At 39.1% G+C, this 27,326-nt stretch overlaps 3 protein-coding genes and 1 long non-coding RNA gene across 5 annotated transcripts; 2 read left to right on the top strand and 2 right to left on the bottom strand.

Moving 5' to 3' along the window:
* Positions 1 to 2,781: 2,781 nt before the first annotated feature.
* On the bottom strand, positions 2,782 to 7,748 carry LOC112279032 (la-related protein 6A). Its single transcript, XM_024513073.3, has 10 exons — positions 7,397 to 7,748; positions 5,891 to 6,355; positions 5,292 to 5,373; positions 5,037 to 5,131; positions 4,728 to 4,799; positions 4,266 to 4,442; positions 4,008 to 4,055; positions 3,716 to 3,784; positions 3,305 to 3,496; positions 2,782 to 3,122 (listed from the first exon to the last, which is right to left on the bottom strand). Exons 1-10 carry the CDS (start codon positions 7,676 to 7,678, stop codon positions 2,856 to 2,858), a joined length of 1,749 nt encoding a protein of 582 aa, XP_024368841.1. The 5' UTR covers positions 7,679 to 7,748; the 3' UTR covers positions 2,782 to 2,855.
* Positions 7,749 to 7,940: 192 nt separating this feature from the next.
* LOC149989716 (uncharacterized) lies at positions 7,941 to 8,792 on the top strand. Of its 2 annotated transcripts, none has more exons than XR_016498939.1 (3): positions 7,941 to 8,035; positions 8,415 to 8,496; positions 8,581 to 8,792. It is a non-coding gene; the product is annotated as an uncharacterized LOC149989716 (long non-coding RNA). The 2 variants fall into 2 exon arrangements; XR_016498941.1 differs by lacking the exon at positions 7,941 to 8,035 and adding an exon at positions 8,116 to 8,256.
* Positions 8,793 to 12,673: 3,881 nt separating this feature from the next.
* Positions 12,674 to 14,501, bottom strand: LOC112276483 (ubiquinol oxidase 4, chloroplastic/chromoplastic). Its single transcript, XM_090245154.1, has 2 exons — positions 14,340 to 14,501; positions 12,674 to 13,934 (listed from the first exon to the last, which is right to left on the bottom strand). The coding sequence occupies exon 2, from the start codon at positions 13,537 to 13,539 to the stop codon at positions 12,979 to 12,981; it is 561 nt and encodes a 186-aa protein (XP_090101280.1). The 5' UTR covers positions 13,540 to 13,934; positions 14,340 to 14,501; the 3' UTR covers positions 12,674 to 12,978.
* A 2,028-nt stretch (positions 14,502 to 16,529) lies between these two features.
* Positions 16,530 to 21,526, top strand: LOC112278868 (la-related protein 6A). Its single transcript, XM_024512729.3, has 10 exons — positions 16,530 to 17,088; positions 18,028 to 18,486; positions 19,048 to 19,129; positions 19,290 to 19,384; positions 19,501 to 19,572; positions 19,794 to 19,970; positions 20,184 to 20,231; positions 20,521 to 20,589; positions 20,812 to 21,003; positions 21,186 to 21,526. Exons 1-10 carry the CDS (start codon positions 16,546 to 16,548, stop codon positions 21,450 to 21,452), a joined length of 2,004 nt encoding a protein of 667 aa, XP_024368497.2. The 5' UTR covers positions 16,530 to 16,545; the 3' UTR covers positions 21,453 to 21,526.
* The last annotated feature ends 5,800 nt before the right edge of the window (positions 21,527 to 27,326 follow it).

Genomic DNA, 27,326 nt, shown 5'->3' with positions numbered 1-27,326 from the left:
ACTATTGATTTTTTAAATTTTATAAAATTATGTTTTTAAATTTTGGTAATGACAAAAAAATAATAATAACAAAAATGTCTAACATATTGGTTGGCCATTGCTACAAGCTTTTCATTACCTAAATAATATTTTCTAAATTATACAATCTAAAAACCTACATTAGAATATAATATTCAAAAAATTTCTTTTTGAGGTTTTTAGTATCATTTTTTTTCTTTTCTATATTAAAATACCATTAAATAGAATGTAAATTAAATTAGTCAATTGTCAATAAAATATCAATATGCCTCAATTTTGGAAGCCTTTTTAGGTGTAAAATTCTTAGAATTAATCTATATACATATTATCATGATTACTTTGTCATATGTGTGTGTATATATATATATATATATATATACACACTAGTGGAAACCCATGTTGTTGTCACAGACTCAAAATATTGTTAGTTCACATTCAAAACTCCAACAAATAGAATATGCCAAAGAGGGTATTCAAATTGACCACCTTCACAATGCCATTGTTGAAGTCATTGTTATTATCAAACAAGCATTTGCACCCCTCTTCAAACTACAAATCCACATATATTATTTACTTTTCATCAACTTGCTACATGTTATTAAAGGGACATACTTATAATCACTCTTGCAAATTAAGGTCAATACAGAAAGTTGTTGTAAAAATGAGGAATATGAACTAGAGGTGAAAGTTTTTCAAGTTCTACAGAAGCGGTTAAGATGGATTACTTTTTCGAGACCATCGAGGTTGTGGCTTGTGGTCAATATGAATGCACCATACACCTTTTCATCCTAAAAACCACCACATTATAAAAATTAACATAATAAATTATCCTACAAGATTACAAACTAGAGTTAACATAGCTCATGTCAACTTCATTCTCCCAACTTCAAATCATGGAATCAAAAATAGATAAAATTATTGAAAAATGGTGATTAAAATTTTACAAGATAGGATGATAAAGATCTAAGAACATTTTATCAACTTTAGTTGTTTTTGCATCAAGTTAGCCATGTCCAACCAACAATTCAATACTTCTACTTACATAACTATTCACTCATTCTCAGATGATTGCAAACATGGTAGAGGTAGAAAGAAGAATGTTTTGTCCTACCCAGATGTTCTTTACCCCATTGGATGAAGCAATTTTGATGATGATTTGCAATAATAAACACTTAATCAATAACATGTTCATGCCTAGTCTAATTCAATGCTTAGTTCCACATTAACAAATCTATAGAGTTGTATCAAAACAAACAAAATAAAAGAAATAGCTCCTCCAATCAATGGTCTCAACTCCAAAATAAAATATCTTTAATGAATAAATGAATCACCAACCTAAATAGCTTCTTTTGACCAATAACAGCCATTACCAAATAAGACAATATTGAAGCCTATACAACATAAAAAATAGACAATGCAAATGTTCTATTCAATGCAATAAATAATACAAATGCTCTAATTACAAAATGCAATCCGAAATGGTCACCAAGCCTTATATTCTTGTGTTGCTCCTCCATCTCTTCCTCCCCATTTTATTTTTATACTCTCCTCACATTGCCCTCCTTGAATTAACAATACAAATTTGCTAGTGGCAAACAAAATTCTTGTGAGGCGAAACTCCAACCGATTATGCTTTGAGCTTGCATTGTTCTCAATACCATGCAATTGTGCATAGTCTTTTGATACAATCACTGTTAGCTTGGTTTTGTTAAGGCCTTGTAAATTCGAATTTTGATTTACTTTTGATGAAAACAATAATGCATGCACCCAATTAGAGAGAGTTTTTGTCTCCTCTTATTTATCTCTTATATTTGTCTATCATGAATTGTTTTGTATGAAAGATAAATAAAGAGAGAGAATCATATTTCAGTGCTTCACATTTCATTTTCGTCAAACATTGACACCATAATTTAGAATAACTTCTTTCAACTACCTTCAAAGGGTGACTTTTATAAATTTCATGGTCAATGTCTACATAATTATGTTCATTGCAAATATTTCAATAATGGACTTCTAGATCAATTATTACGATTATAGTCGGCGCAGTTTTTCTGCCACACAGTAATCGTACTACAAAAACTTATGTAATAGAGCTTCATGATTCACCAGATTACTGAAAAACTCCGCTAATCAAGTGCCGCAGTCTCAACTACATACGATTCACAAATAGTTCCGCTTGGAGTGCAGATATCAAAGCAAATATCTAAGAAACTTGTTGTTTAGCTCTGTTCTCACACAACTTTTGTTTTACTATTATTTACAATTCTAAAATTATTTCAGAACAGAAATACGATTTGGTTGCAAAAGACGTTGGTCTAGGACCTGACATCCACTTCATGTTTGGATCTTACTAATTCTTTGATGCACCATGCAAGAGATTCCTTTTCAAACATTTCACATTCAGTGTCATTCACCAGGACGACATAACCTCCATTCACCCATGCAAAGTTGAACACACACTTCACACATTACCAACATCAACACAAACCGATCCTACAAAATCCCAACCTAAACTACCCGGCATGCAATTCTTTGGTCATAACGTAGCCAGTTTTCGCTGAAACTATCCTAGTCTGCGTATGTCGACTTCATTCCGTTCTAGAAATTTCAAGTCTGCTCGTCCGTACAACTACATTGCACACACGCACACAACCCCCCCCCCCAAACCCACTCTCTCATCCCTGCACATCGAACACTCAATCCCATCCCATCCCATCCCATGCATTCAGACATCCCACACTGCATCGCATACACTACACCCACTTCACCATAATCACATCATATTCCCTCGGAGCCACACTGCTCCACTTTCCAATACCTACATCCACATTCACCACCTACACTGCTACGCCACGCTCTTCACAGCTGCTCATCGCGCTCACCATCCTGCCCCTGCCTATCGCGAACCCTCGTGTCCCATCCGGCATGCGAGGTCCTGGCGGCGGCTTTCCTATCATCTCGCTCACCACATGTAAACCGTCCCGAGGTGGTGTCCCCACGTGCGTGTTGTAAAACTGCTGACCGCGACCCCGACCACCTCCACCCGTTCTCCCACCTCGGCCTCGACCTCTTCCCTTCTTGTTCACATGATCTCCGCCCTCACCCTGCAACCATGCACACCAACACACCTATCTCCTCAACATCCTCTCACGTTTTCCCCTCCCACCCATTCTCCCACTATCCCCGCACACCAACACACTGCCTCCCGCAACTACCAAACCACCACCCGCCACGAAAGGACAAACGCCCACTCTAATCCGCACATCGCGTAGCTCACACAACTCACCATAACCTCGTCGCCACGATCTGCGTGATGGTTGTGGCATGTTGATTCCCCACCAGCCTTGTCGCGAGATCTGTCGGCGTCCTTCTCTGCCTTGTCACCGTCTTCATCATCCATCACGAGATCGATGCCGTCCATACTTGGTTTGCGCGTCCTCTGATGAGGGGCCTGCTGGTAATTTTGTTTGTTCTGAAACTGTGCACACGCACACATCTCCCATCAGGACCTTCAGCGTGCAATACTCAAAAGCTTGTCGACCGGGGAATAGATATATTCGACGCACAGTCGAACTTGGAAAGCACCGCAATTATCCAAAATGTAAGGTATACATGACTGTATCATGTACTGCTACAGTGGCAACACAAAGACTCCCATTGTACTTAGTTGAGCTATAGGAAATTTGAACGCAATTACCTGACGTTTCAGCAGCAAACGAACACGTAGTCCACTTCTCCAGTTTCTCTCATCTGTCAGCTCAGTCACCTGGGCAGAAGAAGTTACCTTGTAAGCATTCGCGCCCGACTGCAAGCGCTTTGACCCCTCGCAAACTTAGTACAGGAATCTGATTCAGTTCATGATACTTACGAGTCCGTTTGTGGAGAGTTTTGTTCAAAAGCCAAGACGGTTTTCTAGAGTTTCATGAATATATGTTAAACGAAAAGCACGTATGCGAGGATTAGAAAACTTTTAGCATATCAATACTTACAGCTTTCTCAGCAAGCTCCACGGTCTCGTATTCCACCAATGCGTGCAACTGTAACAGAAGTTAATCATCTGTCATGTACCTACTCACGTCCAAGAGCGGCCTAGATTTTAAACAAATCTAACTACAACGCCCATGGTCTCTCCTGTTATGATGTTCTCTATTCATGTAACATTTACATCAAATTAGTGCATGCGAACATTTCAATAACAAGAGCAAGGTTCAAATTGCAATCGGTGTTAGTACATAGTAAGCCCTCACCTTATTGCTAACTAGCATGTCACTCTTCGTATGCCTCCCTCCAGCTCCATGGGTCCCAATGGCAGCATCTGGTGAACAGATCCGAACCAACTTGACAGTGCCCACTTTACCAAACAACTGTTCCATGCTTTCAATGGAGTGCTCCTCAGGCAAGTTCTCAGCTACGACAGTGCGTGCCTGCTCAAATACGCCAAAACAGATTATCAGAAAACCCAGCAGTGAAACGAAGTTATCACTGAAAAAAAAAAAAAAAAAAAAAAAAAAAAAAAAACCCAAGGGGGGTGAGAGAAGTTGACGAGAAATAATTTCGGATGTGAAAAATGATAGTCTGCCACGCTACCATGATAAGTGTGACATCACATACTGCCGACAACCTCGAGGTATAAAAACTAGGTGAATAAATTACGAGATAATGAGTAAGTTAGAGAATCGATAAAATAAATAAATAAATAAAACTCATACCTGCACTTCCTCTGAATCAACATCTGGAAGTGGGAGAGCTCGCCGGACCTTTTTCCCATCCTCGCTTAGAACCTGATTCAACCAGCATGTTTACCATGTGAATGAAATGTTGGCGAAGTTTCTAATTTCTTCGAAACAGAAGGCGCAATGACGCAAATTCATAAACGCAACCATGAAATAATATAAAACTGTGATTCACATAGTTAATATCCAACTGAAGTCCTTCCGATAGCACACCTCGTTAAATATTGTTAACAAACAAACAATGAAGATTATGTTTCAAAACTATTAGGACAATCATGCACTCACCAACCGAGTCGACTTTCGCAACGCAGCTGCCACAACTCCGTGATTCTTCATCAGGTTCTTGATCTTCCTGAATGACGCCACCACAGGAATTGGGACTGTGACCACCAACCAATTCTTAGTATCACTAGAAATCTCATCCCCCAGGGACGGCAAAGGCTAAAAACGACAAAAGAATTCTCTCTGAAGAGGCAAAAATACATCCATAAAGACGCTGTGATTAACACTACAAGTAACAAACCGATAAGAATCACATACCAAAGCCCTCTGCATCCTTCTTCACAAACTTCATGAGGTAGGTGTCTGTTGAGAGGTTCGCATCACTAAAGTAGTACTCCACCTGGCACGCAATGCAAGATGCGTTAATATTTCCCATGAATGTATTAGCATTCTCTGTTTATAATCGTTGAACGCATGCAAGAAGAAAATCATCACGATCACTGAAGCATGTATTCAACACAACGAATAACATCAGTAATCTAGTACTCTACTCTACCACATGGGACGAGGTATACGATAATCCAACTAATTACATATTATGAATGATTCCGACAGTCGAAATAAAAAGGCTACCGCAAAAGAACCACGGAGGTTGAGGAATAAGACTCATATTCCTTTCTGTCAATCAAAAACAACTCATTCAACGCGAGTTGTCACGTGTAGAGGTTGTCCAAGTGGAAACTTCTACAGCAAAGATAATGCGTGTAAGATTCTACTTCGAAGGCCACAACTAAAACCACTAAATTATCCACAAGGTCATACTAGAGCTTCAAGGAGAAAATGCGCATTGTTCGCAAGCTCTACTTTACAAATGAACCTCCCGACAAAAGTAATTCAAAAGTTCGAAACAAACATACTTGCTTCAATATTTTATCCTTCAGCTCCTCCGTGACGATTGGTTTAACAGGCTGTGACACAGAGGTTGAAGCTGCCTGAGTCTGGTCGCACTCCTCACTATGCTCCACTGCCACCGTAACATCGGAGCAACCTGTGCCATCTTTTGCGAGAACCCGATCAACACTAGGTCGAGACTCTGCGACATGTTCCTCAACCTTGGCAACGGCAACCGCCGGCACGGCATGGATAACGCCAGACGGTGGAGTTACAAGCACTGGAATCACAGACGATGGAGAAAGAACCAAAGACGGGGCACTCAACCCTAATTCTTGAGCACGCCTTGGTGCCGGTAAAGACGTAGAAAAAGCTATCTGCAGTCCCTTCGGAACAAATTCAGGAGCTCCTGCATTCAGCTTCGACCCCGATAAAGATCGACTGAGAAGAGGAACCTTCCGGTCATTCTTGCCACGTCTATAATCTAAGATCTGGTATTCACATCGAGTGGTCAGTACAAAAGATATATATAGATAGACAGATAGATAAATGCGTAGCAAAGAACAAAAAAATAGACGTTTCTTCGATGCAACACTCAGAATGGCTAGTGAGCACGTAGGGCACAACTGTGAAGGCATGTATAGTGCTCTGTCACCATGGGAACCGAGGAGTGTAAACAAAGACTAGGACACGAGAGCGTCGCAAGAAATAGCAAACACCTGAAACAAACCTCAAATTGGCTCAGCACAAATTGGCTCAAAATCAAATGCTCAAAAGATCTACTGTTGCAAATTAAAATTCAATGCACAGAATGACTACGCATTTTCTTGCTAACTGTCAAAGTCGCGATGAAAAGTTACGCAATCAAACCAGTTGTAACGGACAAGCAGTAGACAGAATGAAAATGAGAACTAGGAAAGGCTACAAGAGAGATGGAAATACTCACAAGGTATGCAACCATGAGGAACAGACCAAACAAGGGAAAGAAATTTAAAATTAAATTATTAAAAAAAAAAAAAAAAAAAAAAAAAAAAAAACCAAGAAGCCAAGACTCAGGACAACCAGAATTCCCTACCCAGAGGCATTTCACGCAGTCCCATCACCAGCAACTTGTCCAAAACCTGCTTTTCCGATTCAATCTGATACTTTGCCAAAGCTATTCTGCCTGACATCAGCGAAAACTCTCGAATCACTCATCTCCCAAACACATTCCCCGTAAACCTATGCCACGCATACGATCTCTTCAGGATCGAAACTGCCATCGCCAATCCCAACCACGACGGCACTCTATTCCATCGTCAAATCCACCTCACACCCACTACAACCAGGGCCTACATCACAGGCACCGCTGATCACGACCTATTCCAACCGAAATCGCAGATCTCGCCACCGCAATTCCAACCTGAGGCTCCACACTGCTCTCTCAACAACAGACAATCCTCACATCACACACCTCATACTCACAATCTACACTCAAACCCCGTACATCGAAGCCCATCACACAATCAAAACCACCAGCAACCAAGCCACACCTGAGGAGGTAAGCCGCCGTAGGCAGAAGCCGTCGAATGCGTGCGGCGGAATTTGACCACATCAATGGGCGGGGTACCCATGCCAGAGGCAATCATGGAATAAGCGGAGAGAGGCGCGCCATCCCTGCGGTCCTGGTGAAGCTGATTCTGCTCCTTCATCGTCGTCGTCGACGACGCAGGTGCCTTCACCACAGGAATGGGTGCAGCATCGGCATGTTCAACGGGGGAGCGAGGACGGGGCTGGGCTGGCGCAGCAGCTGCAGTAGCAACGGGAGGCGCCATGAGCGGAGCCCGTCTAGAGCTGCTGCACCTCCATCGCCATTGCCTCCCTGCAGCAGAGGCCCCGACCTCAAACGAAGGGCCTGGACACCAGGCGTGCTCCTCTCTGTTTTGTACCCTTCAACGCCCTACTCTCTCCATGGCTCCCAATGACACATACCACGCTTCCTACCGTTTGCGGCATGGGCCGCGAGGATGCTGGGAACGCGAACGCCCCTCATCCGCGCACAAGGGTTCCCCAACGCTCCCAAGTCAACTCAACTGATCTTGCATAGATCCCATCCTCCCTTCCTCCAAGAGACTCCAAACCCACACGCGTACGTCGGTAATCGAAGACCCCCTGATGGACTGGGAGATGCGGTGTGGCTCTTGTGCTACGGTTACGATTGTCCATTGTTCCGTTATTGTGTGCCGTGTCTTGGGACGCGGTTTGTCTGTAGTGCCAATTGAAAGATGCCCCTCGCCGATCTACTCTTTTGCAGATTTGGAGTTTGAAATGTTTTCGTGACTCTCGTTTGGCATTTGTGATGGCGACATGAACCCTTTGAGCTGCTGTCGCTCTGTCGCGATAAATATTCATGGTTTGTCGTCAGCGTCTTACCGACGTGAGAGACCATGTGAGGTTTCTGTTTAAATTGTCAATCATATCGAATAGGCTGTCGCGCACACACTCCTGCTGCAACCTTCCATAACTCTGCAGATTGATTGGATTCTTAGCACACGATGACTTTTTTGTCAGGTACTGCATAATCCCGCTGGCGTCAACGTGGTGTTTATTGCGGTGTGGCATTCATCGTGTGGCTGCGTCTGTGGAAACTCAGGTACGATACATTCGGAAAGATGTTGTGGCTGTTCGTAATTGAAGAATATTGTTAAGTATTGAAGAACGTTATTTAATACTGCAGAGCGGCATTTACAATCGAGGAACAATCTTTTGTGATCGAAGGACGTTGTTTACAGTTGCATGCCTTATGGAGGAATATTAAATCGATATTAGTTCTGTGTAACACTATTTGAAAGCATAAATATGAAATAGGCTAGCGATGTTGAAGAACAGTTCCGATGTTTTTTACCAGCTGTGTTAATAATTCATTGAATTCACCGAAAAGTTTAAATCTTGAAATTGCTCTCCCCGTCTCACTCCTTACACGGGGAATCATGTATAGTTTTTGGTGACACCATTTTAATTATTTTCACTTTTAATTGTCAATATGTATATGTTTGTGTATTGCGAGAGAGAAAGAGAATTTAATCATAGTCCTGTGAAGAGTTAAATGAAGATTAATCATAATAATAATAAATAATAATTTTTTTACTAGTATTATCATAGCATAATTGAGTGCTTTTAAAATTTTATAATTACAAATAACATCATTATTAGACTTACATGTTTTACTTTAAAAAAGTATACATTTATAATAATGCAATTAAAAAATTCATCAGGTGTTGTAGAATATTGTGATATTTTCACATTGTAAATTTAGGAGAATGTTAAATAGACCCAAGTTTTTATTAAATTTACCTATCTATGATAAAGAATATGATAATCTTTATAAATGTGATTGATAAAACATATGATAAAACATATTTTTATATTAATTTTAATTGATATATAAATTAGAATATTCCTAAATCCACCACAAGTTATTCTTATTAAATTTTAAATCTTTCTTATTAATATTATTATATATATATATATATATATATATATATATATATGAAACAAGTGGCATGCTGTGGTTGCAATAGCAATAATTGTAGTGACATAAAAAATAACCAAAAACTAATCTAATATATATATATATATCATGTTTTATAATAGTCATGAATTTATTAGCATTAAAGTTAATAAATTAAGCAATAGTTAAATAGAGATAGTGCTTATTAGATTGTTCTATCTATTAACAACTTGAGTAGCATCACTGTAGCACTATTGTATATATTTTCATCTATATGCCAATTCCATGATGCAGTACAAAATATGGAAGAACTAGGAAAGTCCTTTAATAATATTTGTATTGCTTTTTCAATAGAGCAACAAAAAAATAACTTTAAGAAAATTCATAATTAATTACAATATATATATATATATATATATATATATATATATAATCAATTATTTGGTAGCTTTTTTATAAATTTTTTGGATAATAAACAGATTTTTCAGACATGTATTGATCTGTACAACACTTTTAGTGAATAATAAGAAAACCTTACATATAATTCATATCATCTTATTAAAATAAAGATTAAAAATCTTGCAAGATGGTAGAAAAAAACTAAAAGTACAAAGTATATAATTAAATTACCAAATTACAATATTTATGATAAAATTTTAAAAATAAATAAATAACATATATAATTTTATATTACATTATTTTTATAGAAATATCTTTTTAGACCATTACATCATAATTATATTTAAAAGTTTTTGAATTGTTACAAAAATTGTTAACAATATCATTTGATACCACTCTCCAAATTTACAAGCTCCAATTTTTATAAGAATTTTAAAAATTATATATATATATTATAAATTAAATTTCTATTTAACTATCTATATTTTTTTATTTTTTATTTTTTTACCTATCTCTAAATAACCAAAAAATAACTTCTTTTCTCATTATTCACCAACTTTGCCATCAAAGTCTTGAAAAAAAAATACTAAAAAATATACATGTCAAACTCAAATGTTCTTACTATAAATGTATAATTCCAAAGAAGTGAATTACTCCCTAGAGATCTAGTAGTGTAAACAATTGTTAAGGTCAAATTATTGCACCAATTCTAATATATTTGTCTAAAATATTGATAAATATATTTGTTACGATTTTGTGATAATAAGATTATTTATCCAATCTCTTGTTGTTTGAACAATTGGCAATAATAATGTTTGTAGCAAAGACATATAAAATAAAATTATTACATTGTGTAAAGGACTTACCTCTATAAATTCATTAATTAGTAAGCTTTTTTTCTAACTTATTATTTTTAACTAATGCAAGAGACATAAAAAGTGTTGTCAAAGTGAATTTAGATACAATAAGCTTAGCTCATTATTTTCTAAAGTTTAAAAATTTAATAAAATAATGATATAAAGAAGCTCTATGTCATTTATTAAGAATAATGTATGCAAAAGCTCTTTGTAACATGGAAAAATTTACAAAATTTGTTAGCAAACTAGCATTATTGAACTACGACAAAGTAGAATTAAAAGTCAAATTTTTATTTAAAATAGATTAGAAAAATAAATTGAAAATTAATAAACATATTATTGATTTTTCAAAAAAAAACAAAAAAAACAAAAACACTATATCTACAATCATATGTAAGAATAATATAGTGAATTCAATTCACAAAATTATTTGTAAGCTTTAGGATCTTTTCTTCAAAGAAAAATTAATTTTCTTTATATAAAATTTATTATTTCATTCATTGATTTTAAATATATTATCAATTAAACTATAGTTCAATAATTGTAGAAATAGAGCCCAAGACTTTAAGATCCACCATTAAAGCTTATTCCTTTCTTTTCTTTTATTCAAAAATTATGTTCTTTCTTCATCATATTTCTTTATGTTGTTTTTTTTTTTTTTATGTTTTTTATATTGATATCTTCTCATTGACTTCGTAAACATTTGTTAAAATTTCAACCATCCAATCTCTATATTTGATGTTCCATAATAAAAAAATAAAAAAAAATAAAATAATAAAATAATAGCATAACAACCTCCAAAACTATACTTATGGACAATTTTCGTCACAGTGATATTTACATAGAGGGTTCTTCATGCACCTAGTGCATGACGAATAATAGGAAAAGAATTAAAGTCCTTTACATATTTGTTTCAGATTTTCTGAAATATTACAAAAATTGGAGATCATAGTACATGAAACAATAGAGATCATTATAATACATGAAATTTCAAGCACAAATCCCAACACTCGTAGAGATTCTATTGTTCTTGTATATTATTGCATGTCAAGTGTATAGTATCATTTTGAGACAAAGAATCTTCCCCTGAGCTTGTCACATGTGGATTCAAAAGCAACCCAAGTTAACAGGCATAGAGAAGAATTTCACAGCTAACCAAAATTTTGATGAACACCATTCATTCATAACACATCCTCCCTGAAGTGTGGAGGTTGATTCTCCTCACACAAGCTGTTCAATCATCCAGAGCTTCACCTTTGCACATCTAGGGACCAGATTAGAAGATCCTGAGACCAACTTGCAATGTATCACTGAATGGAAGGAGACTTCTGTTCCAATCTGAGCTTGTTTTAAAAGTCACCATGAGAATCAAGTCAGCATGACACTTAGATGACGTCGCCCAAGTCACTGCCCATGTGATGCAAAGTAAAAACATGCAGATGGGAAGTCTGAGTGAGCACACAGAGTGCGGCAAATCTGCCCAAATAACACTCTTGATCCAGGTAACGTTCCCCTGTCGAACCACTTATCGGCTGCGAAGGTGTTGTCACAATCGTACCTGGACTACTTCTCCACATTCAACAAATTAAATCCATACCTGTTCTGCTTGCATTGCAAATCGATCCAAGTAATACTGCTTCGAAGCAGTAGCAGCCAATTCGTATATACATTTATTAGATTACGTTAACTGATAGACCGCTCCTCCAGTCACTTTGCTTCGTCTCTGACAACTCCGTCTTAATTAACTTACCATCATGTGAACTATGCGATGTCAAGTGAAACACCAATCAAAGGATTCTGATCCTTGTGCAAGGTTGTAGCACATCGAGAATTAGACGAGTTTTCAACAAGTAAATTGATTACATACTGGACTATAACCTCTCGTCCACTTAAGCAAAGATTGAGAGCTATATAGTCTGAGAACCAAGTCGGTACTCACGGATATGACTGGTGAATCAGGATAATATCATGTATGAAATGGGGTTCACACATCCAAAAAACACAAAAGCAGCCCAATTGATAATTCTGTAGCAGTTCACGAACATGAGACCAACAAGCACAGATGCGTGAACATTAAATTCAGATTAGAAGGGCTAATTCCTAAGACCAGCACATAGAACACCACAATTTATAAACAAAGCACTCAACACTTGGTTGAAGGTGCGAATCAGACAAAGCCTCGCAACCTTACGCAGCACGAGGCCTACAAGAATTTTTTTGTACACTGCCACTACTCGGGAAGTCGATCAAGATTCACTTCAATACCATTTCTTCGTGCTCGTTCAACGAATGAGCTCGAGGTCAATGCGCACTCAATAGTATCTGCGCACTCTGCAGGTGGTAAATCTCTGGCAACCCCCAACAAATTCTATTTCGCTTCTTCAGTAGCTGATGACGCACCAGTCGGCAAGGTAACTGGAGCATGCATTGCACTATGAGGGGAACGTAAATTTCCTCGCGTCTGACAAGCTAACATTGTCTTACAGTGCTCTGCTTCATCTTCTCGAATGTTGCAAAATACATCATACAGGTTTTCGACCTTTGGCTGCCTCGTATTTGGAGGGCAGGCAGTCTGAAATTCATCGAACAAGTACAGATCACCAGAAGTATAGTACTTCACTGCGACCTCAGGAGCTGGCAAATTCTTCAACTCCTCCGCATTTAAGTTAATAAATTCGTCGTATGTGTGAAAAGCATGCTTCTTAACACATTCCGAAAAATGGTATGCCATTCGAGGACTCAGTAAATACATAACTACCGTCATGAAGTAATAACCGACAGCGATATGCTGCGCCAAAAAGCGATCCACCCATCGCTCGTCTCCACCTAATGCCTCCATGGTCAAGAGATGATGGAGCTCATTCCAGCTCTCCGCAAAGTGAACCTTGAGGTAGTCTGCGCGTCTCCACCAACCAAAGCTTTCATACATGTTTAGAACTGAGACAAACGCAAAGTAAGGAATTCTGGCAATAGTCTCCAAAACGTAGAAACGCGCATAATCCCTGTTCTTGTAGAAGACATCTAAAACTTTAATTACAGCGTCAGTGGCGAGCTGATTAAAAGCCTGCTCTCCTTTGATAACCCTTTTCTCCAATCCTTTCGCAGAATCTACAACATTACTTGGCCTAGCCTTCTTAACATCCTCGAATTCCCCCACCTTCTCCACCGCTACTTCCCCTTGAACCCTCTCCTCTACCAGAGCTCCACGAGAAAGTTTCTTGTCTGTACGATGCACAACCAGGGGCAAACTCGAACATTGAAAGTTGCTCGAAATGCAGCAAGTTCTTTTAATCCACAACAGCTACAATCCTTTCCTGCCACATTCTACCCGAATTCGATCAACCTCGAGAGTGCGTAAGACCAACCCCTCGCCCCTAAACAACCCACTTGTCAGGCTGCTGGTCATCTTTACAAAACGACACCCAAAACTTTCATATTCCACAGCATCAGGTGTGTAATTTGAAAGGGTTTCACAATGAGACGCTACACCACAAGACAAAACCTCTGTGGCAGCCTCAGAAACTCCTGACGAGAAACAAAAGCCTGGCAAACAAGGGAGACCCTAAAGGACCGAAACGCGAAACCAGGACCTAATGGACGAGAGCCAAAGGGATCTCACGACTCGCGCATCGAAGAAGAAACACACTTCAAGCTTCCAAAAGCAATGCCTCGAGGTAAGTATCTGCATCTGCTGATTTCCAGGCGGTCCGGATTGCAGTATACCCTCACCGAATTCACTTGGAATCAGCGACTGTAGAAGGCGCGGTGAGGCGGTGCCGATCCCAGCAGACGAGGAACGGGGATCGTTCCGCATCAGCTCCGTCCGAAGCTGCCACCATCGCCATTGTCACGGAACAACTCTGCCCCACAAGCACACCTGAGCATGGCTTTTGCCTTTTTCCTTTGAGGTTAGACATCCTCGACGACAGAATAAAAGTGCGGTTTAAAAGCAAAAAGTTGTGAAGTCCCTGGCACTTGGGGAACGCATCCCATATGTTGAGACATTTTGACATTCTTCCTCACAATGGAGTCACATCAATTCAATTACTAAGGATGAGATGGATAGTAGGTACAAATGTATGTATTTGTAGAAGTATACAATATAAGTTTTGTAACATAATTTTTGGCGTTTGTACCTTAAATGTGAAGTGTAAGTTGGTGACTTCAATTAAAATTTTGTGTTGAATAAGTGTTCAATTTGGTACATGTGGATTTTAAAATACACTGATCTAAAATCTATTGTTACTATTATCTTGATTGATTCTTATTTACTTGATTCTTGATTGATTACTGTTCATTAAAATTAAAATTAATTTTTATAAAATTTGTAAGAAAAAAATGTATAACTATTAATAATAATATTTGATTGGAATGTAAAAAACTAAAGAAATATATCAAGTAAGTGCTGAATTGTAGTGGCATTAGCAACACAATATATTTTATTTATTTATTTTTAAAATGTAATTTTAAAATGTATATATTTTTTGATATTTTATTAGTTTAAAACATATTGATTTTTATTGTCCAATTTTTTTAATTTGAGAAACACGTTAAATCTTTTAAAAAATTCAATGTAAATTATAAACAAAAGAGTATCAACAATACAAAATAATATCAAAAAGAGATTTACATTGAAGTTTAACAAAACTATTATTTTTTTAAAGATGTACTAATTCAATAAAATGATATGTGTGTATATATATATATATATATATTATTAAATAAATATATTTTTGAAAAATATATATTCATTTAAAATTTTCACTAATTAAATATCTCTTTTTATTAATATATATATATATATACACCATTAAATTAATTTATAAATAGTTATGTATATTTTATGTATGTATGTATACATGCATGCATATGTACATGTATATATAAAGTATTGTTGATGCTACAATAGTTTTTGTTGCTTTCACTTCAACCCACTATCCACCACATGCAATCTACATCTTTTGTCAATGCTAAATAAGAAAGTACTATCTTCATATATATATATATATATATATATACAAATATTAGCATTAAAAAGTTCTTAATAAATTTTATTTATAGTTAGAATGAAATTTATTTTCTATATAGTTTGATATATATATATTTCTATATAGTTCAATATATATATATTTCTATATAGATCAATATATTTCTATATATATTTTCTATATAGTTCAATATATATATATATATATATATATATATATATATTGAAAAAATTAATAGGTTATTAATTAGAATTAAAAAAAAAAAAAAAAAAAAACTAAAGAAATATGTTGACTAGGTGACAAGTTGTGGTGCTAGTAACAAAAATTGTGGTGACACTAGCATAAATTAAATAAATAAATTTATCTGTATAAAAAATACTAATGTCAAATATTTTAGACTTTAACTAATAATGCAAATATCTTTAAAAATAAAAGTTTAAAATCATATAATTTTGAAATTATTAATTTATACTTCAAATTTCATAAAATTTATTTATTTGAAGATTGGGCTTGATAAAAAGAATTCTTATAAAAAAATCTCGTGAGCAATAGAAAAAGCATAAATCTTTAATAAAGAAAAGAATAAAAAATAAAATAAAAGAAGAAAAGTATAGCATAAGGACGCTGATGCCAAATCCTACAGTTAATCCAAAATGCCAAGCTTAGAAGTAACTTTAAAATCGAATTTCAAAGACTGAAGTTCTCTTTTGTATTCAAGAAACTTATGTTTGTTGTACAAAATATTTCACAAAAGAGAAAACTAAAAAAGAAAACAAAATTCCAAACTAATCATTCAAGCTCAAACGGTGTCCATTCATTCACGAATCAAAATCAAACAAGATTCTAAAAAAAATTATGGTTATATGAAAAGGTTACATACATTTATAATGATATAGATTTTGAAGACAAATATTTTCTTGTGAGCAAGAGAATGTTTGCTTAAAACAATGGGCGTTAGATGGAACCATGCTCCCGAAAGGAACTCGCCAAGAACGGCGTGCGATAGGAGGGGAACGCAGTGCACGACGGTCGTCGTCCCGTCTCGCATAACAGGGGGGGGGAGCAGCGGCCGCATCAAGCAGCGGGGATTTGAGCACCGGCGAGAAGGCGGAGCTGAGGTCCTTCGTCGCAGAGTGGGAGCTTCGCAGCGCCCATGGACGCCATGGCCATGGGAGAGCAGCGCAACTAGACGGGCTCCGCTCATGGCGCCCCCTGCTGCTGCTGCTGCTGCCGCCACGGCCCAGCACCGTCCTCGCTCCACTGTCGGAGCTGCCGACGCCGCACCTATGGTGATGGCCACGGCACCGGTGTCCATGTCGACGACGACCAAGGAGCAGAACCACCAGCAGCACCAACACCACCGCCGGGCTGCTGGTGTCCCTCTCTTGTCCCATGCCATGGTTGCCTCTGGCACGGGCACTCCGCCCATCGATGTGGTCCGATATCGCCGCACGTATTCGACATCTTCCGCTCGCGGCATTCCTCCTCAGGTGTGCCATGGTTGCTTTTGTTTGATCCCGTTGTGAGTTTCGATGTACAGGGGTTTGGGTGAAGATGGCGGACATGAGGTGTGCGATGTGAGGATTTTTATGTCGTTGAGCGGGCAGATGATCGGTGCGGAGCTTCGGGTTAGAACCCTGGTGGCGAGATCTGCGAGTTCGGTGCGAGTGTGGCATGATCAGCGGTGTTTTTGATTTGGACCTGGATTTTAGTGGTTGTGAATTGTGAGGTGACGGTGAAGGGGATTGCATTCGTGGTTGGGATTGGCGATGCTAGCTCCGATCTTGCAGCGATCGTATGCTTGACTTAGGTTTGTGGAGAATATTCGGTTGAAATGAGTGATTGTATCGGTATGAGGTAGAGTAGAATTGGTACACTTAGAGTTTACTTTGAAAGAGGGAATTTATTGTCTGTGTTTCACGTCGTCGGCCCGAATCGGAGTAATTTAGGGTTTCTGGCCATTTTTCTATTGTCACCTGTTTTCGTCTTCCCTCCCTTTATTCCACCAGTTACCTTGTAATGAGAGTTTCTGCATAAGTGGGTTATCCAACCATCGTGTCATGATCTGAGCTTGTTCCCTTGCATGGAGCCCATCCATATGTTGTCCTTTCCTCCCATTTGTTTTGTTATTTCGATATTTTTTTAATTGTCGACGAGTACTGTTCAATGATCGTATGTTTTTTTCGATGCTGGTAAATTGCGATACCATTATGTGCTTTGAGTTCCACTTGGGTCTACCAGCGTATGATCTCGAGCAGAGTGTGTCTTAATTTCAGATCAGATAAGGACTGATTACTGAATGGTTGTTCTATGATTGTGTACTTTTTATTTATTTATTTTTCGTTTTGAAGTTCCTTTTTTATTTAGTTTAATTGGTGTTTTAGTAAAATTTGTTTGCTTCTTTTCTGACTAATATATTTGTATGTCAGGCCTTCGATGGCAGAAGTGAGAGGAAGGTACATCTTCTCAGTCGGTCTCTATCGGGGTCCAAGCTGAATGCAGGAGCACCTGAATTTGTTCCTAAGGGACTGCAGATAGCCTTCTCCACGTCTTTACCGGTGTCAGAACTGCCTCAAGAGTTAGGGCTGAGTCCTATGTCTTTGATTCAAGCTCCATCTTCTGTGATTCCCGTGATAATAGCTCCGCCGTCCGAGACGGACTCTTCCTCGTCAAAATTTGTGCCGGACGTTGTGGTTCCTACTGTCGAGTACCAGATTTCAGAGTCTCCACCTAGCAGTGATGAAGCTGTTGCAAAAGGTGGTCCTAATGTCTTCCTGTTAGAGGAGAATGGTGGGGAGAGCGAGCAGGTTCAGGCAATTCCAGCTACTTCTGTGCAGCCTGCAAAGGCCGTGCTTACGGAGGGGCTGAAGGCCAAGATTGTGAAGCAGGTGTGATTACTTCTGCCGGTTTTAATGCTCTCTTGGATATGGTTGAAATGTGGTTTGTTGCGAGGGCTATGAATGAGCTTTCTAGTGAAGCTTCATATTGTCATTAGAACTGTGGAGATTAGTTTCACAGTTTGGAACTTCAATTTTCAACGTATTTTCTTATCGGTTAGCAGACTCTCCTAATGCATTTTCTGAATCTTTTCATGTATGTTATATTTTCTCACCCGCAGAGGCTTCTATAGTTAAACTTTTAAAATGTAGAATGATGTTCTACTACACTTAAATGAAAAGAAGATGTTAAGCGTTTGGATGAACTTCTCTAAAATTAATGGATTTATTTTGAAAACACAGGCGTTAATTATCCTGGGTGGAACGGTGCTTTATACTTCTAAGATTATTGGGTCATGGTTATTCGTATTTGCTGCTCAACTATCTGTAATGTAAATCGGGGTTAGAAACCTGTTTGAGGATCACATGTAGGTGAGATTTCAATGTAAGTGGTTGAGTGGGAGATGCCTATATTTTCATGTGTAAAATTAACGAAGCTTGCATGGTGTGCAGGTAGAATTCTACTTCAGCGACGCGAACCTCCCAACAGATAATTACTTGATGAAGTTTGTGAAGAAGGATCCCGAAGGGTTTGGTACGTGCGAATAAATGGTCTTTTTTCTGCAGTGTTGATTATTGTGTTAAATCGGTTGTTTGTTGGCCTCTGCTTTGTGCAAGTTTTGTCTTGCATAGCCTTCCGCCCCCTGCACAATGGGAGATCCAGTCGTACTGAGAAATTAGTTGGGTGATTGCAGTCCCGATTCCTGTGGTGGCGTTGTTCAGGAAGATCAAGAACTTGGTGAAGAATCACTCAGTCGTGGCAGCTGCGTTGCGAAGTTCGACACAGTTGGTGAGTTGATTGTGTGCATTCAATGTCAAGGCTATTTGTTTGTTCCGCTGTAAATCATATTGATTAAGATTTGGACCAATTCTTTGCTTGCGCTATAAACATGGTTCTCAAAATAGGTGGTAAGCGAGGATGGGAAAAAAGTCCGGCGAGCGCATCCACTCCCAGAAGTTGATCTCGAGGAAATTCAGGTCTCTTTATTCTGCCGTTTTATTGGGACACACCTTAAGATCCACGAATTGGCTACTGTTTTGAATTGTTGTTGGATTTTACCATTATTTACTCTCTCAACAGCTCCAGCTGTGATTTTAATTATAATGCATTCATCGAACTATTGTGTCACTGGTGTCTGAACATTTTTTCCCTTCAAACACCCTGTGTTGTGACAACTCAATGTGTCGTTATTGAGCAGGCACGTACTGTTGTAGCTGAAAATTTGCCAGAGAACCCTTCTATTGAGACCATTGAACCGTTGTTTCGGAAAGTCGGAACAGTGAAGATGGTTCGAATTTGTTCTCCAGAGGCTGCCAATGGAGCCAATTCAACTGCAGCAAAGCATCCAAAGACCGACATGTTGATTAGTAACAAGGTGAACAGGAATTGTGGCAGTGATAATGTGTTCACGGTAGTTTTGTTGTTCAAGGGGTGTACTAGATGTTGTCATAGGTATGTGAAAGTCAGCAATACCCTGAATTGGAGACAGCATTTCTGCGACTGCGGCTGCGATTCTGTTCTGCCAAATGCTTTTGCTGTGTAGGTGGTGATTTAATAGGGTGAGGTTCGTGATTTTTTGTTCCTGCAGTTGCACGCGCTTGTAGAGTTTGAAACCGTGGAGCTTGCTGAAAAAGCTGTGAGCAATTTGACTTTACAATACTATCCGCACGATTTTATTCCTGCTGCTCATGGCTTGTGTAGCTTGTGATCGACTACAACTTGCAACGAACAACTTTATTATTCGCACCTTGCATTGTTAGGTGTTGCTAGGATGTAATGCGATTTGATGCATTCGTTTTGAACCAGACTCTGTTTCATGCAAATATAGATGTCAATACCAGCTGGATGTCAACTAGGACTTCTGCTAGTTCCACTGTATTCACTATCCATTTTAATTTTTAAATTCACTGTCGCGGTGTATACAGGTAGCAGAGCTGACAGATCAGCGGAACTGGAGAAGCGGTCTACGTGTGCGCTTGCTCTTGCGACGTCAGGTATGCACCTCTCCTTTCGCAAACTTTCCTCCTATTTGTAGTTTTATGTCTAAATAGATCCGTTTGAAATGATTGTAATAAAAATTAACCTCAAATTCTGAACCTTGCGCAACTCAAACTTCGCGTACCACCTTCTTGACAATTGCATAAACCCTGTCAATTTCCTTCATGTAACATAATGCATGCTGAAGGTCCTGATGGGAGAGGTGTGCGTGTGCACAGTTTCAGAACAAACAAAATTACCAGCAGGCCCCTCATCAGAGGACGCGCAAACCAAGTATGGACGGCATCGATCTCGTGATGGATGATGAAGACGGTGACAAGGCAGAGAAGGACGCCGACAGATCTCGCGACAAGGCTGGTGGGGAATCAACATGCCACAACCATCACGCAGATCGTGGCGACGAGGTTATGGTGAGTTGTGTGAGCTACGCGATGTGCGGATTAGAGTGGGCGTTTGTCCTTTCGTGGCGGGTGGTGGTTTGGTAGTTGCGGGAGGCAGTGTGTTGGTGTGCGGGGATAGTGGGAGAATGGGTGGGAGGGGAAAACGTGAGAGGATGTTGAGGAGATAGGTGTGTTGGTGTGCATGGTTGCAGGGTGAGGGCGGAGATCATGTGAACAAGAAGGGAAGAGGTCGAGGCCGAGGTGGGAGAACGGGTGGAGGTGGTCGGGGTCGCGGTCAGCAGTTTTACAACACGCACGTGGGGACACCACCTCGGGACGGTTTACATGTGGTGAGCGAGATGATAGGAAAGCCGCCGCCAGGACCTCGCATGCCGGATGGGACACGAGGGTTCGCGATAGGCAGGGGCAGGATGGTGAGCGCGATGAGCAGCTGTGAAGAGCGTGGCGTAGCAGTGTAGGTGGTGAATGTGGATGTAGGTATTGGAAAGTGGAGCAGTGTGGCTCCGAGGGAATATGATGTGATTATGGTGAAGTGGGTGTAGTGTATGCGATGCAGTGTGGGATGCCTGAATGCATGGGATGAGTGGATTAATTGTGGAAAAGTGTTTGGGGTTAAACGGATGTGTTGGGTAGTAGTGGGTTTGAGTAAGGTGCGTGATGTTGGTTTTTTGAGGGAATGAGTGGCTAGTCATGAAATGAGGCATGGGTTTGCAAGTGGGTAATACGAAGTATGTCGTGGACGAGCGTGGATGTTGTGGTAAGGGGGAGCATAAGCGGGAGTAAGGTTTGTTGATGAAGTTGGTGTCGCAGAGATGGTTGTGGCGGGGGCTTGTCGGTTTGGTCGTCTGTGTGCAGATTTCGGTATAGTGTTTTTGGGTGAATGGGTTGGTGAATGATCGAAATGGGCGAAACATGGTGATGGGAATGGTAAGTTTCGGGGGCAAGTTATGAGAATTTTCTGAGAATGTTGCATGGCAGAAGACGTGTTCTACGCAGAGAACGTGGGAAGGAAGTGTAATTAGGAGCATGGTTGTTTGGGCATTGTGAGGTGTTGGGTCGCGATGCACACGGGAGCCGAGTTTGATGTGTTGGTGGAATGGAAATCGATAAGTGGGGTGTGAGGTGCAATGCGGTAGTGTGTAGCAGCATGGGGTGGAGAGGAAGTGAGGACGGAGAATTTAGATCGGGTAGATGGTAGTGGTGAGCTATCGGAGTTGTGTGGATGGGGAGGGAACTGGGAGAGTGGGCAAGCAGAGAGATGAGCGGAGCGAGGTCTATGAGAGAGGGGAATAGAAGCAGAGAAGTTTGAGGGATGGAAGATGTGAGAAGCTAGGATTGATGGTTTTGCAATGCCGGAAGTAGATTGAGGGTAAGAAGCAATTGTTGAAAGCCGAGGGATGAGTTTCAATGCAAGTATGGTAGAATCCGGATTTCAGGGGTGATGCGAAAACATGTGATGTTGGAAGTATAGTTCGAACGATGTTGGCGACATGAGTCCTGGAAAGTAGTACCTCCGCAGATTGATTTAGTTACAGGAGGGACGTGGGCAAATGATGGTTGGTTGATAGCCTGGTTGACGCGGCGTATAGATCTGCAGCTGGGACTGCGGAGTATCGAGGTCAGAGCTGCAGAGTGTGCGGTAGTGAGTGTTGGATGTGTAGGGATGAGAGAATGGGCTTGGGGTGAATTAGTCGTAAAGAAGAGGCTTGAAAAGCCCACTGCACATTGATGTAAACATTGCACTCAATTAGGATGGTTTTAGCGAAAATGGGCTACGTCATGACGGAAGTTGTGCATTCTATAGGTGGTTTGGGTTGGGGTGTGGAAAGTTCGGTTTATGGTAATGCTGGCAATGTTCTCAAGTGTGTGTCCAAATTTGTAGTGGATGGAGGCAATGTCGTCATTGTGAATGACACGCAAGATGGAATGATTGAAAAGGAATCCGTTGCATGATGCAGCAATTAACTAATAAGACGCAAGCATGAAATAGAGTTTAGGTACTAAGGAGGGGTTTGCCCATTGTGCTAACAAATCGTAATTCTGCTTCGAAACTGTACTATTTTAGTTTATGAAATATTCTTAGTCCATCCTAAAATATAGATTTGTAGTGGCATAATCTGTAGATTTAATGTTTGTTTTGGTGTTTTTTTATGAAGTTTTTGTCAATGTGGATGGCCAAAAATTGTCATTTTATACTTCTGAAAACACAGAAATGAAATGGCTTCTACAGCACTGATCACTCCCAGCAGCTGTCGGTTATAGGACTCAATATAAAGTTTATTCCTAATAAGAGCCTAGAACACTCATCTTACTAAATTTTGGAAATTATAATTTTGAATAAAGGATTATTCGAAATTGAATTTTCCTACCCTGGAAAGATAATTTACGAACTTATCTGAAGACGTGATTATATTGTAAAGTTTTTCTGATTAGCAATGATTTCTGTATGCTTTTGAACTATGTATGTCATGCTCATCATGGTACATGATGTTAATATCCTAGTGATTCTTTGCAATTAATACCAAAATGGGGATTTTTTAGTCATGTCATGTAATCCTTCGATTAAACACAAACCAAACAAAGTGTGCTTTACATTGCTATTTTGTTGCAATGTATAAAATTTGTGTTCTATCTTCTCATGTAAGAGAATGTTGCCTATTGATACATGTATTATTTTTGAATTTGATAAGATGAGGGAACATAAAGTCATGGTTGTGTTTTGTTAATCTTTCTGAATAGTGCTGCAGTTTTTCTAAAACAACCATACCTTACTGTGCATTTTGATACCCAGAGATGATGATGAGTATTTGATAATTTATTATATGCAAATTATATGTAGTAAATAATCAAAGTTGTCAAACACTGACATGAAAGCAAAGGATTACATGTTTTAACATACTTTCACAGCCACATAATCACTGCATTAAATTTGGTGACCAGTTCCATCCAAGGCTTTATGTTGAAAATTACATGTAAGTTATATTAAATGATGCAAAATTCCCAGTAATTTTCTCCTATTGATTGGTGAAATCAATAGCTAATTGAAGAAGAATTATCCAATCTACATAATGTACATTAAGAAGTCTCTCAGGTTTTCTGACGTAGATTTCATCCACGATAAGAATACATTTATTGTAAAACACATGTGCCTTAATTCATTCAAGGCCAAACATTCCTTGAAAACATGTGGGTTGATATTTGTGGTGTACACAAGTAAACGAATATTCAACAGTAAATAACATACAATTGAAACGAATATATATATATATATATATATATGAATCAAACACTCTTATCATTTGGATTGAAAGCATAAAAAACAGAGAAGTGGGTCAGCAGAATATGGCCACACCACAGCCAACAATGGCACCTTGCAGCACAAGCAATGGAAAAAAAACCAAATACAAAATCAATAAAAAGTCCCACACCACCTCATTTACTTTTTTAACAGAGCCAAGTGAAAAAAAGGAAAGAGAGGAGGAAAGCCTCAAGCACAATGTAGACAAATGTACATAGGCAACAAAAGTGGATGAACCAATGCAGACATGCCATGGAAGGTTGAAGAAGAAGACAAAGATGATGAGGAATAAGGAAAAAGCAGAAAAAATATGCAGAATGGGCTGCTGCTGCTGCTGCTGCAGAAGCTCCATTTGTCTCCACCTTTGTGTGGGCCACCACTCTGACCACCACACTAGACAGCCCTGCCTGACTAGGTCCAGTGAGTGAGTAAGAGAGTTTGTATGTGTGTGTGTAAGTGTGTGTGTGGTGGTAGGGGTAGGTCCAGAACCTTCTACTGCACATGGGCACAGCTATGGGGTGGGTGGAGTAGGAATGGTCATGAGACCCAATCCCGCCCTCCCCCTTTACCCAAGTCTTACCACCATAGCCATCACCACAACTGGAGTCAGCAGCACAAGGATGCCAAGGCAAAGTAGACATGAATATGGAAACAAAAAGGTGCAAAAAGAAAGAAAAGCAAAAGTGGCAGACACCTAAAGCAGCACATGTGTGTGAGGGCCCTTGGTTGAGGTGTGGTGGCCTTCCATGTGCTGCTTGTTCCTAACCTGGCCCAACAGCCTCCCTTACAAAACTGCACATGCAAGACCACCTCCACCAAGCATAAGCTAACCCAACACCCACAAACAAGAAGAAGCAGAAGAAAAAATGGACAAATTGTGGGCCCTCTCATGCCCTAATTTTTGCTCAACTACCCAACAGATAAGCAACTGTCTGTATGCATGTGTGTGTGTGTGAGAGTGTGGTGGGTGGTAGTCTGCAGTGGGTCAGTGTAGGTGAGTCATCCCATGCATTGCAATTTCATTAAAAGGGCTGTAGGGCCTCCAGTGCCACCAAGTGGGATGCTGCCCCACCCTTGTCACCTGGGAGCTCCATGGTTGTTATTATTACTACAACTGCTTGTTGTTGTTTTTGTTAATAACTGTAAGCTCTGTTGTTGTAGCAGCAGTACCTGTGGTTGATGGTTTTTTCTTCCATACAGAGACACAAAAAAAACAAAACACAAAATGCACACAAGAAGTTGAAGGATCTATCACTGCTACTTTGTTTCTAGGGTTTTGGGGGGGGGGTTAGGGTTTCTGTTCATTTCTTCTGCCATTCTCTGCACCCCTGGCATTTTCAAAAATATCACACATGAGCAGTGGATCTATTGGTGATGCTCCTCCAGACCCCAACAAACCCACTGTCATTAAGTGTGTGTGTGTGTGTTTTTTTTTTTTTTTTTTAATTCTAAAAATGTCGTTTTAATATCTCCCTACTGGGTCCTTGTACCTACAGAAGGTGAACCTACTGCAACCAAATTGGGCTTCCAATGCTGCATGAGAATAATGTAATAACTGTTTGAGGATGGAGTAGATTTACTGTGTTTTGGTGTTGTGAAGTGTTAAGCATGTGATGATGCTCCCACTGGAGACAAAATATCCAAGTCTCACTCTCAATTGAAATTGTGATAAATGTTAGAATGATACTTGATCTGATGTTTTATGAACTGAATCTTTGAACAATCTCCATGTGTCTTTTAATAAGCCATTTGAAAATCCACCCAAGTATCGACTTGTCAAAACAATCCATGAATAATATTCAGAATCTTGTGTTTACTGTTTAAATCTTGATTGTTCTCTTTGTCATATTTTTGAAATAACACCATCAAAAGAATCACACATATGCTGTAAGATTATATTTATACTTTTTTTTTACACATACATTATACAATTCAACTACATTATCATGTAAAGCACTAAAAAATAAATGATAAAAATTGAAAATAGAAAAAAGAAAAAAAGGGTGTGATTTTCTAACAGATAATCTACAATTCAACAAAATTGTAAATCAGGCTCACAAGTTAGAAAATCAACATGCTTTTTTTCCAAAGCTATACATTATTTTGTTTTTTATTTTTATTTTTGTGATTGAATTAAAATTATGTAAAGTGTGATTTCTGTAAAACATAACCCAAAATAATAAGAACAATATTGCTCATTTTTCTGGTCTAATACCACAGTATTGTGGTAATACTATTAAGTGCAGGGTGTTCCTTTAAGCGACATTTATACTCCCGAATATGGATCCAAATTCCAAAGCAATAGTTCACCAAGGATGGAATTCAATAATTCACCATATTTTTAGTCGAAACATTCCTTTGGGCCACTTTGATACCCCCAAGGATACTCAAGGGGACCTTTCAATGGGGCCTAAGTGATGGATGAAAGGTATACCATTCATCCAATATCCAAAACGAACAGAATCCCCCCTCAGCTCCCCTGCCAGTCATTTCCTGGAAACAGACTCAGTCCAACGGCCCCAGTCATCCATCCTTTGGATGAATGAATAACGGGCTCACGATTCGATTCAGAAGGTGCACTTTCTGGAACGAAGGAAGGAAGGAACGAACGAACGAAAGTACGCCCTCCCTCGAGGTGGGCTATTCATTCATCCACCGTATACGTTCATTCATATTGACGAGTAGTAACCATAGTAGGCCACTCTTTTCCCTTTCGGATGCCTCTGAATGCTTCTAGAAACTTTTAAAGTATACGGACGTGGAGTGTTGTTTGAGGTCACCCTAAAACAATAATAGAGTGTGGGGTTTTTCTGCGCACATGGGGTTTGGATTCAGCTCAACTCCATTGGTTCTTTTATTCATTCTAGTGAATGAATAAACCAATCTCATGTGGAGGTTAAGTAAAATGACTTAATTTACACAATTTTATATTGAATGTGTACATTTAACCCATCCCCACAGATATTCTACAGGTTTTACATTTTTATACTCTTGAATACAGTTTTCTTTAACAACAATATGCAAAAGGATGTTG

Source organism: Physcomitrium patens, chromosome 2 (genome assembly GCF_059467195.1).
Source record: "Physcomitrium patens ecotype Gransden chromosome 2, ASM5946719v1, whole genome shotgun sequence".
Classification (NCBI taxonomy): domain Eukaryota; kingdom Viridiplantae; phylum Streptophyta; class Bryopsida; order Funariales; family Funariaceae; genus Physcomitrium; species Physcomitrium patens.
This window is presented reverse-complemented; position numbering and strand designations above follow the sequence as displayed.

Bases quoted from the DNA above. Each gene is read 5' to 3' on its own strand.
- LOC112276483 (XM_090245154.1), bottom strand. From the start codon at position 13,539: ATGTATGAAAGCTTTGGTTGGTGGAGACGCGCAGACTACCTCAAGGTT.
- LOC112278868 (XM_024512729.3), top strand. From the start codon at position 16,546: ATGGGCGTTAGATGGAACCATGCTCCCGAAAGGAACTCGCCAAGAACG. The intron at 19,971-20,183 runs GTGAACAGGAAT...TTGTTCCTGCAG, and splicing joins ACATGTTGATTAGTAACAAG to TTGCACGCGCTTGTAGAGTT. The intron at 20,232-20,520 runs GTGAGCAATTTG...CGGTGTATACAG, and splicing joins TGGAGCTTGCTGAAAAAGCT to GTAGCAGAGCTGACAGATCA.
- LOC112279032 (XM_024513073.3), bottom strand. From the start codon at position 7,678: ATGGCGCCTCCCGTTGCTACTGCAGCTGCTGCGCCAGCCCAGCCCCGT. The intron at 4,800-5,036 runs GTGAGTGCATGA...TGGTTGAATCAG, and splicing joins TGCGAAAGTCGACTCGGTTG to GTTCTAAGCGAGGATGGGAA. The intron at 3,123-3,304 runs GTGAGTTGTGTG...GCATGGTTGCAG, and splicing joins ATCGTGGCGACGAGGTTATG to GGTGAGGGCGGAGATCATGT.